Source organism: Pygocentrus nattereri, chromosome 18 (genome assembly GCF_015220715.1).
Source record: "Pygocentrus nattereri isolate fPygNat1 chromosome 18, fPygNat1.pri, whole genome shotgun sequence".
NCBI classification, from domain to species: domain Eukaryota; kingdom Metazoa; phylum Chordata; class Actinopteri; order Characiformes; family Serrasalmidae; genus Pygocentrus; species Pygocentrus nattereri.
In genome coordinates this window covers 36,474,420-36,486,789 of record NC_051228.1, presented here as the reverse complement: position 1 = coordinate 36,486,789, position 12,370 = coordinate 36,474,420, and the positions used below count along the sequence as shown (strand labels likewise).

At 40.3% G+C, this 12,370-nt stretch overlaps 1 protein-coding gene across 5 annotated transcripts in view; it reads left to right on the top strand.

The window, feature by feature from the left end:
• Positions 1-12,370, top strand: part of grik1a (glutamate receptor, ionotropic, kainate 1a) — an 87,375-nt gene that overhangs the window by 28,088 nt on the left and 46,917 nt on the right. For all 5 annotated transcript variants that reach the window (XM_017691426.2, XM_037546959.1, XM_017691422.2 and 2 more), the window contains exons 2-3: positions 2,296-2,463; positions 3,754-4,011. In XM_017691426.2, coding sequence (XP_017546915.1) covers positions 2,296-2,463; positions 3,754-4,011 — 426 coding nt within the window. The remainder of the gene's footprint in view (positions 1-2,295; positions 2,464-3,753; positions 4,012-12,370) is intronic.

Here is a 12,370-nt window from a genome sequence, read left to right as displayed (position 1 = left end):
TGGTGGAGCTGAATGATCCGTCACTTCATAGACGAATAATAGCCCTTGTAAAATTTCTTCGGGCGTGTTCAAGACGGCATTTCATTTATGTTGATGAGCACCTAAACATCATCTGGTCCAATAATATGCTGCCTTTAACCACTAATGTAAAGAAATTAACTGTATCTTAGTCTTAGAATTATGCATATGAGCTGCCAGACTGTGGGTGAGATTTGTATTTTCCGCTACATCATTTGTCATTTGTTTATGCATACTTAACCTATGGCAGGGTTCCTGTGGGCCGTGGAACACCAGTGGGCCGTGAAGCGCTCTTTGGGCCTGTGCTTGAGGGAGGCAGTCATTTGGACCGGTAACGTCACTGTCGTAAGTCGTAAAACCGCGGACAAATGATTAAGTTAATCATAAAAAGTCTAAGAATTAAATGTTTGTACAGTATAACTAAAATACGTTTTAACAGAGATGTATAATAAAAATGTTGCAGTAGTGGGATGATTAAACGTCACCAGGCTGAGATGGTGCAGCTGCGGGCACGCGGTGCAGACAGCTAACCAGAGATTTTCTCGGGGTGCCGTGTTTGGTGTGGACTTATCAGACCTTTTTCTTTAGTTTGCTCCGTTTTGACTCATGGGAGGTTCGGGAACCAGCCTCGTGACCGGAAGGTCACCGGTTCGATCCCCAGAGTTGACAGTCCATGACTGAGGTGTCCTTGAGCAAGACACCTAACACCCAATTGCTCCCCAGGCGCTGCGAGATTGGGCTGCCCACCGCTCCGGGCAAGTGTGCTCACTGCCCCCTAGTGTGTGTGTGTGTGTGTGTGTGTGTGTGTGTGTGTGTGTGTGTGTGTGTGTGTGTGTGTGTTCGCTAGTGTGTATGTGGTGTTTCACTGCCCAGATGGGTTAAATGTGGAGGTGAAATTTCCCTGTTGTGGGACTAATAAGGGTCACTTAATCTTAATCTTAATCTTAATCTTAATCTAATGTGAAAACTCAACCCGTGTTCAGGTCTGTAGCAGACAGCTGAATGAGTCCAGCAGAAACCTGCAGGTCTCAGTCCGCTTCAAACTGAACCCGGTTCTGTTCGCTGCTAGTTTCTGTTTTTTCTTCTGTTTATTAATTTTAAAAAAATTATTATTATTGATGATGATGATGATGATGTGTGTGCAGGGATCCTTTTGGAATGCAACAGTGGGAAGAAATTGTATAGAGCCGTGTTTTCTGAAGTGGTGAGATTTGCCTTGTGACCGGCTAAATCCACTCTACTGTTGCACAATGTTGCTTCTAGGCAACAAAAACATTTCTGCAATTTCTCATAACAAAAAATTGATGGTGAATGTTAAGTGCTCACTAAGAGACCGTGTGATCAAGTACATGCTTTTTGTTGACTTACTCAAACTCTTCCCCTTATTGGTAACCATCGTCATCGTTTTTAAACGTGTACAGTGTTATTGTAAAGTGAGGAAAATTGCCTCAAGGCAACACTGCAATAGAGGCTTAACCTACCTGTGTGTTTTACAAACCTTCTCCCAGCCAATCTGGTCTTTTTCAGGACCTAATTTTCACGTTTTTAGTGTCAGCATTTAAGAAAAGTGAAGTTGTATTTTAAAAAGTTTGTTTTAACTTTCCTGTGGGCCGCTATGCTTTGCAGTTATACGCAAGTGGGCCTTGGGGTGGAAAAGGACCTGTGGCTTATGGCAGGGCAACTAATCTGTCTGCATGAGCTGTATTTATTGTTTGCTTACCCATTATTTGGCATAAAACATCAATTTTAGATAAATTTAGGCAAATTTAGATTTTTGCAGTTTTGCATTATTTGTGTCCAGCTAAATGAATGAATTTGATGTTTGAGCTCAGACTTTAAAAACAGCTCCATGTGTTCATTCCGTGTGTCCTTTTTGTTTGAAAGCCTTCAGTGTAGCTTTTTATATTTCTTCAGAAAGCATCTGACAAGTTGCTCCTCAGTACCAGAGAAGTTGTGCGTTATGAGCTCTCTAATGCTCTTTTTCCTTCTATGAAAGTCAGTAGCGAGAGTGTGAAGTCCAATTTATGCAATACTATGCAAGATGTGCATGGATGATTTATGGTGTAATCTGTTTTTGTGTTTGCCTTTTTGTGAAAGCATCTAAGAAAATGTAATGTTCTGTTTGCCAACCATTGTATTTCTAATAACCTGCAGTAATAGAAAAGGGGAATTGGAAAATGTTTTGCTTAACCTCTTACCTGTGTTCTGTGTGATCATTTTTTTCTCAACCTTTCTCTGTTCGTTCTTTCTCTCTCTCTCTCCCTCCTCTGTTTGCAGGGGGGATTTTCGAGACCCGGGAGAACGAGCCTGTTAGTGTTGATGAGTTAGCCTTCAAATTTGCTGTTACCAGCATAAACCGGAACAGAACGCTGATGCCAAACACCACTTTGACCTACGACATCCAGAGAGTGAACCTCTTTGACAGTTTTGAAGCCTCTCGACGAGGTCGGACTTCAGATTACATATTTCATCATGTTTCGTTTGTATTCTGTCTCACATGGGTACAGTGTAGCAGTGGTGGACAGTAACTGAGTAACTGAGTAAATGTAATTAGTTTCTGTACTTTAGTATTTTTGGTGTATCTGTACTGAAGTTTCTCCATTCTGGACTTTCTCCTTTCACTCCACTACATTTCAGAGTCTAATATCCGACTTTTTCCTCCTACATTTTGAGAAATCTGTGGTTCCTTTTGGTTTCTGTGTGTATAAAAACGTAACGTCAAAACGAAAGAAGCGCAAAGCCAGAGCACCAATCAGGGCCCAGCGGTCACTTTGTTTAGAGCTGGTTTTGACCTGTTGGTCATACCGACCCAGTGCAGCACGCGGTTCAACGTCAGCGCAGCAGCGTAAAACTTTGGGAGAGTCTGTTCAACATAAATGATGAACTAACCTAACTTTGTGTAAATAGAGCTCAATATAGAAATATGTCCACATATGCAGTCGAGACTGACGCGGCTTTTTTCTGAATTTCTACAAACACCATTTCATTTTATAGTAAATGAGTTTGGGCTGGTTTATGTTTATGAACAGACGCCTACAGATCAACATAGTAAAGGAGCTCATCTGTGATCCTGAGTTTAAAGCCAGTTTTTATTCAACTTAAACTTGGAACTAAGTTGTAAATAAATCTGAAACTGAAACTTTGCTTGTGTGTAAAAAGTGATTTCAGAGCCACTCGGTTCTCCCTGATGGAAACTGTTTACCTTCAGTGTTTTGTGCTTCTGATCATTTTAATAGACGTCAGCGTCACTAATTAATGACGTTCTATTAAAAGACTGGTTTACCAAGAGAGACGCTGGAGGACTTTCACCTGAAATGAGTTCATGAAGCCAGTCTGGTTATAAAAATGATAACAGGACCAGATCAGAGCCAGAATTACTCTTTTAGTACTTTTACTTTATACTTAAGTACATTTGAAGGGAAATACTTTAGTACTTTTACTCAAGTGGAGGTCTAAAGGGAGGAACTTCTACTTTTACTGGAGGAATATTTTACCTTTTATCTCTACTTGAACTCAAGTACAGGGTTTGTGTACTTCGTCCACCACTGCTGTGTAGAGTAGACAAAACATTATTTTCACGTTCTGGTTCTGTTCCCCCCTCTTTCCAATTTTTCCCGTTCTCTTCATTTTTGGTGCTGTGGCTGTTCTCTTTTCTCCATCTCTTTTTTTTTTTTTCTCTTTGCTTTTGTTTCTGTTATTTTCTTTTTGCATTTATTGTTGGCTCTCCTCTCTCAGTGTGTGACCAGTTAGCTCTGGGCGTGGCTGCAGTGTTCGGCCCGGCTCATAGCTCCTCTGTCAGCGCTGTGCAGTCCATCTGTAATGCCCTGGAGGTCCCCCACATCCAGACCCGCTGGAAACACCCCTCTGTGGACAACAAGGACACCTTCTTCATCAACCTGTACCCAGAGCACACCTCCATCAGCAGAGCTATTCTGGATGTCGTCACCTACTATAAGTGGAAGTCCATCACAGTGGTCTATGAGGACAGCACAGGTCAGTCACAGCCTTGGGTACGGCAGGAGGGATGTGATGTAACTTTCAATTAGTTTTGCATTAGTAGCGCAGAGTTACAATGAGTGGACCCTGTCCCTTTTAATGTGCCAGCCCATTCACTGCCCATTCTATTTGAATGGTTATTAAAATTGTGCAAGGTTGGGCAATATGACAAGACATCATAATAGTAATAACTTAAAATAATATGCCCTTGGCAACTTAAAGTGCTTTACAGAGAGGTGATAAAGTTAGAAATGACAGTTGCTTGATTTCTGCTAGTATAGTTGTTGTTTGGTAACAGCTGTATAAGGGCAAACATTTGAAAATAAGTTAAAAATGAAATAAGAGCATTAATTTAAAATCATGAAGCAATGGCATAGATAAAAGATGAATACAAAACGACTTCAAGTGTTTCTTAAAACTCCCAAGCTGCCTAATAAAAGGTGTAATTCTGCAGATTAGAAGCAGAATAACAGAGAGGCCTTTCCACATTTTCTGTATTTTACTCTGTTACCTCAACAAAGTCGATACAACCGGCTGTGATCCTTATACAGTTTACCCTGAGCTCCTGCTCCCACTTTAGCTGGACGGAAAGCTACCAAATTTGTGTTTTCCTGACATTTATATTTATCTCATGCTTAGCCCCTCTCCCTATTCTGCCTCATCACAGAAGCCCACCTTATCTTCACATCAGGGTGGGTAAAGGATCCCATGGTGCTGCATAAAGAGGAGAAAAACTCTGATCATTGGAGGGAAACGACATCAGCTCATTAACACAGATGTGAGCAATGCTTGCCTTTAGAGGCCTTTAGCTGATGAGAGATGACCAGTCGTCCTCCTAACGCAGCTGCAGACCACCGGGATAACTTTACTCTCTGTTTCTGATTTAAATGACGTTTGAATTGAGAAACAAACGTTAAATATCAGACTGAATGTCGTGGGACGGAAAACGACGTCGTGTGTCGACAGACGTGATTCTGTAAGTTTGCTGGTGCAGTTAGTTCAGAGTTCAGCTCCAGTCCTGAAACCCCTGTCCTGCATAACTGTGGCTTCCCGGTTAAAATTCCTGATATTATTAGCTGATTAATCCCTTCTGGAGCTGAACGAGGTGTGAACAGCAGAGAGAAACACTGAACTATGCAGAGCGGCGGCTCCAAACCTGGAGTGAAAGCACTGAATTAAAGGTCTGTGTGTCTCGTCTCTCGGCTTCCGTCACGTCTTGCAGGTGAATCAATCACAAAGCACAGCAAACTGAAGGCGTCGCGCAGCTCAGTCACCCCCTGATTCGGCCCTCAACATGAATGAGACTATATAGTGTCATATCAAATGCAAGAATACGTTACTATGCAGTTTATACAGTTACTGTAGGTCGTGGTTTACAAGCTCTTAATAATTTGTCCTTTTTATAATGTGTGCAGTTGTTCAGTGTTCTAGGAATACCGACAGTGTCCGTGATGTTCTCAGAACAGTGTCCTGTGCTTTGACTTACCATGGAAAAGATTTAGTTTTTCCAAACAACCAGTCCCAACCTTTTTCCCACTGGACACTTGTAGGTCCCCTGCTTATTTTACAGCTTTCTACAGTCAGTCCTGTGCCACCACACTGGATTAAGGCTTGGCCAGGAAGGTCAGGGACATTATATATTGTTAAAGCTGTGTTATTGTCTTACTTAAAAGTTAGTGCTTTCCTTAAGGATACAAGGACCAAGGTCAGTAGAGACAACCTGTCTCCCTTCTTTTTCAGATTTTTTTTCAGCTATTATAGAGCAATTTAATTTTCAGTTTTATTCCATTGTGAAATATAGCCAAGCATTTTAGAAATTATTATTATTATTTAAAAAACATGCCCATTTTGAGTTTGATGCCAACAACAAAGTTGGGACAGGGGCCTGTTCACCACTGTGTTTCATCACCTCTTCTTTTAACAGCACTCTAAGTGTTTGGGAACTGAGGAGGACCCATTATTGACCCTAAACCCTGAAAGTGAAATGTTTTCCTGTTCTTGTTTTGATACAGGATTTCAACTGCTCAACAGTTTGTGGTCTCCATTGTTATATATTTAATTTCATAAAGCGCCAAATGTTATCAGTGGTGACAGGTCTGGACGGCAGGCAGGCCAGCTCAGGACCCGTGCTGTTTTAATACAGAGCCATACTGTTATAATACATGCAGAATGTGGTTTGACATTGTCTTGCTGAAATAATCAAGGCTTTCCCTGAAAAAGACGTCGTCTGGATGGCAGCATATGTTGCCAAATCATGTATCTGTCGTTCAGCATTAATGGTGCCTTCACAGATGTTCACGTCACCCATGCCATGTGCACTAACGCACCCCTTAACCATCATGAATGCTGGCTTTTAAACTGAGCACTTATAACAAGCTGCGTGGTCTTTAACCCGGAGGACAGTGTCCATGACTTCCAAAACAGCTTTAGGGCTGTTTAAGGCTTGGCCAGGAGGCTCAGGGACATTGTGTATTGTTAAAGTTGTGTTATTGTCTATCACTTGAGAGTTAGTGCTTCCCGTGAGGATACAAGTGTCCCATGTTTGTTGCCATTAGAGGGAAGGTTGAATTGTTTTCTTTTTTAAGTCAGTAGTTACCAGCATGGATTTCAGTAGTTACGAATACAGGGATGGTTGTGCTATAGTTTGTTTTCTACGTATGACTTCTCAGATATTCATCAACCAGTGATGAATGAGAGTGGGTGTAGTTGTGGGTGTCTATGTGCGGAGTGTCTGTGTTTTTGCGATTAACTGATTTCACATGAATACAATGCAATAGATATCTCTGTCTTGCAGCTCCTGATAGCACTCTCAAAGCAGTGTGAGCTCTCAATGTGCTTGGCTGGGAAAAGGGAGCAAATTTTATAGTCACTGCAGGCTGTCTACGCATGGATGGGTTTTATGTACTACTGGTTCGGTTCATGCCTATTACTCACTGGCACAGAGGACTTTTTCTGTCAGGTAATTTTAGATATGGTAGTTTGAGTTTCATACCCAGAAGGCAATGCTGTGGAACTGGGTAGGGTTATTGATACACAGGCAATGTTTTCCTTTAATAAATACTGTATAGCACAGACTAGATAGCATGTCGGTGGGTGTAGATTGCAGCCTTGAGAAAGATTTTGGCTTTTATAGCATATCAATACAATTTCCAAGAGATTATATCGCAGCATTAGGCAAAGGTCTCGCCTCTTAATATGGAGAAAGCATATTTCCAGGACCTGTCTGCTCTATTGACGTATCTGACACCATCGAGGCTGATGAACTACCACGATTGAAAGGATTGATACGGCTCAAAGTGCCGCTTGAACGTTACGTGATTTTTCTTTCCACTTGATTAAACAATGCTGCCCGGATCAGTTGAACTTTTTTGGAATTTATTCATTCAAGTGAGGAAGATGGAAATGGATGCTGGAGGGAGGCCCACTGTTACATTGTGTTATGTAATATACAATCTTCCAGCGTAGAATGCTACATACTGGCAGATTGCTGAATGATGGCCTGTTAAATACAATGCTTTTATGCTGTTTCACTGAAATCTAGGCCCGAGCATTGGTCCTGGTAAAGGACATGGGTCAGTAGAGACAGTCGGTCTCCTTTCTTTTTCAGCTTTTATTGAGCGATTCATTTTCAGTTTTATTCCACTGTGAAGTAAAGTCAAGTTGGAAAGCATATTAGATGTCAGAGTTATGATACCATTCATAAAAAAGTTGTGCAAAATGTAAATAAAAATGATATGCAAATCATGTTAACCATGTATTTAACGGTAAATACTACAAAGCCAATATATCAAACGTTGAAACTGAGAAATTAGATTTTTTTTTTTTTAATATCTGCTCATTTTGACTTTGATGCCAACATGTTCCAAAAAAGTTGGGACGGGGGCCTGTTTACCGCTGTGTTTCATCACCTCTTCTTTTAACAGCACTCTGTAAGTGTTTGGGAACTGAGGAGGACCAATTATTGACCCTAAACCCTGAAAGTGAAACGTTTTCCTGTTCTTGCTTGATGCAGGATTTCATAATGCGCCAAATGTTATCAGTGATTGACAGGTCTGGACTGCAGGCAGGCCAGCTCAGGACCTGGACTATTTTAATACGGCTGTAATACATGCATGTAAACAATGTAGTTTGACATTGTTTTGCTGAAATGAGCAAATCAGCATATGTGGCTAAAAGCCCAGAGAAGGTAGCAGCATTTCTGGATCCTCTTTATATATCATTTCTTCTTTGTGTTTGTGGATGCAGCATTGAGCTGGTTTCATAGCCGTTAGTTTTCAGAAGTGTTTCTTAGTCCATGCTGTGATGTCCACTACAGAATCATGTGTTTTTAATGCGGTGCTGCCTGAGGGCCCAGAGATCACAGCCAGCAAATAGTGTTTTTTAGCCTTGTCCCTCGCATACATTTGGAGATTTCTCCAGATTCTCTGAATATTTTAATGCTATAATGTTCTGTAGATGATGAAAAGCAAAAGCTCTTTGCTATTTTATGTTAAACATTATGCGGTCTGTATAACATTTGTAGGTTGGGCTTTCACTGCCTGATCGCCTTTCCTGTACCAGTATGCCCAACGTGTTGCTAAGGTCTCAGTGCTATCCATTAAAATCTTTTATTGTTGCTTCTGGACTCCAGAATATGGGATTGTTCATGACAATAAATAAAACGGCACACCGTCAGACCGCGTTCTCTGCTTCTGCTGAATAAAATCTGTATATAGAGCGCCAGTTTATCTGTTGGGGGCACACACAATCTCATGTTGTGCCTCCATTCCATAATTCCTTGCACAGGGGGTTAGCAGACGCAAAAAAACCATGCCCAGGAGGGTCACTCCATTATAATGGTTATTGCATTGTTGCCTTGCCTCCATTCTTTTTAAAGGTTATAGGATGTAGGGCTTATATACACTCGCTTTATTAGGGACACTGTTGTAATACTGGGTAGGCCGTCCATTTGCTTTCAAAACAGCCTCAGTTCTTCATGGCATGGATTCCACAAGATGTTGGAAACATTCCTCCGAGATCCTCTGAAATTCTCAGAAAATCTTTTTGTATTAACTTAAGATCTGACAGGTCAAGATAAGATTTTTCACAAATTCAGATTACAGGAGCAAATCTTATCTTGTCTTTCAGCATGTTATCTTAACTCAAGTTAAGGAATCTTAACTTACTAGATCGAAGTTGACAATCAGCTGTCACGCCTGTTACCTAGCAACCAACCATTGGCTAATGAATGTGTCTGACAGCTAACATTAGCTGCAGTTACGGATTTAAAATGATGGAACATAACTGAATCGCTCTAAACTTGAAGTTAATAATGTGTCAGCGCTTCGTGCTGTTTATCAGAACATCGCCGTTCTCAGTTTCAGTTTCATTTCCCAAATACTTTAGCCGGGCGCCAACGTTATTCCTCCTAATAAAGAGACACACGTTCAGCTCTGTCTCCTCATTCACCACCATCACTGTAATATTTTATCATCAACATTTAACACACAAAGGTAATAAGAGGGACGGTAGAGATCGTGTCTGCAGCATCTGGGCTTTTAAAAATGCTATTAGGAAAAAAAACCTACTTAAGTCAAAGCATCGTTTTTAGTGTAGATCAATATGGCTTCATTATGTCGGTTATAGTGAACTGTGCTGCCGGTCACTGCACAAAACAATAGAAACAGATGGTTAAAACAGACGTTAAGACGCTCTGGGTTTGTCTTAAAGTTAGGACAGAATTTAGGAAATTCTAGTTAGCATGTTTGTGTGATACTGTTTTCTTATCTGGAACTTATGTTAAGATTATGAAATGAAGAACTGATGTTCTGTAATAGCTTCTGTCCTAAATTCAGTGCTAACTGAAGTTGTCATGGTGGCTAAACAGATAAGATATGATTTCAGACTGAAGACGTTTCTGTAATATGGCCCCCGGTCTATGCTGACATTACTGCATCATACAATTCCTGCCGATTTTTCAGGTGCATTTTGATGCTGTGAATCTGCCGTTCTACAGCATTCCAAAGGTGTTCTGTTGGTGTCAGATTCTGGGACTCGGAAGGCCACTGAAGACCACTTGGCTCATTGTCATGTTTGTGAAACCAGTTTGAAATGACTTTTGCTTTGTGACAGTAGCATCCTGGAAATATCCGTTAGAAGCGGGGTAAGTTGTAGCCACAGAGGGTCTGTAACAATACGCAAATAGGCTGTGGCACTCAAGCGATGATTGATTGGTATCAGTGGGCTCAAAGTGTACCATGAAAACATTCCCCACCCCATTAAACCATGTACACCAGCCTCAACTGTTGACAAAAGACAGGTTTGCTCCAAAGATCCATGCTATTGGTGCCAAATTCTGACCCCACCATCTGCTTGAGATTCATCAGGCCAGGCTAGCTTTTTCTTTTTTTTTTCTTCTGCTGTCCAGTTTCGATGAGCCTGTGCCCACTCTAGCATCAGCTTTCTGTCCTTGGCTGCTATAACTGAAACCCAATGGGATCTGCTGTTGTAGCCCATCCACCAACAATCATACCATGGACAGAATCACCGAGATCACACTTTTTCCTGCTGCCACACAGTTGGCTGATTGGCTAAGTAGGTGTGCAGGTGTTCCTAATAAAGTGATCGGTGGGTGTGTGTGTTCATGTCGTATAGACTAGTGAACATGGCAGATAAATAAATAAATAAATAAATAAATTAAAAAAAAAAAAAAAAAAAATATATATATATATATATATATATATATATGGATAGAGTAATAAACAAACAAATACATAAAATGAAATTAAAAATAATTATATGTGTGTGTGTGTGTGTATGTATGTATATACATATATGTGCACACACACTTTCTAAACTGTCTTATCCTTCTGGGTCGTGGGGGGAGCTGCAGCCAGTCCATCACAGGACCAGAGATCAAATCATTATGACTACCATTAATAATTTTATTTTGAAATTTCAGTTTTCAAATCAAAGTAAGTTCTACACTTTTAGTTTAACTGCTTACGAAACACAGTGGTGGATTTAGTGATGTTGGGGCTGTAGGCAGAAGACAGGAATGGGGGCCCCTGGATGAGACTCTGGGCTCTTAAGTAGCTGAAGCATCACTGCAGTGAGGTCATCTTAAATCTTGTCGATATACTGTATTTCAGATATTCCTCATTTTCAGTTCATTGTGAGAATATTGTAAGGGGATTCTAAGTAAACTTAGTAAAAATGTCTAGGAATTTTATGTATTAGCAAATAATTTTGCTTGTTTTCAGAAGTAATGCTTAAAATAGTTGATCTATTTATCTAAAACTACAATGAGAGAATGTGGAGTAAATGAAAGAGCAGCGTCTTATTCGTCTCAGCCTGTCTTTACGCAGTTGTCATTCAAATTACTGAAAATAATCTTTCTAATCACGGACAGCTATTTTTAAAAGGTGTGTGTGTGTGTGTGTGTGTGTGTGTGTATATTTTGGATGTGTTAATTAATGTCAACATATATAAGAACTTATTGTTTTTTTTTTTTAGAAATAGGGGCCCTAGAGCAAAGACCATTCCTGACAAAAAGACTGAAGTGAGCTGAATTGTAATTTTAAGAGTAATGTTTCTCTTTAAATCCATTGTTTTTTTTTATGGTGTTGTACTCAGAATTTCTGTGATATACAGCATAGTGCATCTTATCTTTGTAGCAGCCTGATTTACATATTCAACCTTTGGATAGATATTGCTTTTTCGACAGAAATATAATGATGTCATACAGAGCAGTAAAGAATATTTTATTGTTTTATTATTGTGTCTGTTAGTTGAGTTGGGTCTTTTGAGAAAGCAGCTCTGTATCATTTAAATTTACAGTTGTGTGTCATATATCAAACATAAGGCAGCATTTTATCTGTTATCAGAATTGGACAGAAATATTTCCTACAAATGACACAAAGTTCCTTCCAGACTCACTTTAAAGCCCTAGATATGTTATGTTGGTATAAATCAACTAAATTCTTGCATTTCATTCTTCTTATATTTACATTTTTCATTCATTAAGGTACAAACAGTGTAAATGTTCCCTCAAAGCTCCAGCAGTGGTGTTAAGGCCTGATTGTGGAGCTTAAATCAGTTCCTCCAGGTGAAAAGTTGGTATTTGTTCCTTTTCATAACCGAATGTTTTAAAACAGAGCAGTAGAATAAAAGCCCGGAGGCGAGGCGAGGCGAGGCGGGGCAGGGTGTGTGGAGTCAGTCCAGCTTAGAACACATCATTTCAGTGGATTATGGTTCAGTTATGTTCCCTGACTAAAGGCACTGAGATGTACTCTTAAGGGTCCCACCCCACTGACAGAAGGGTGGGGCACCCCAGTGACAGTTTACTACCTTTATTTTTGTGTATGGACACTTTCTG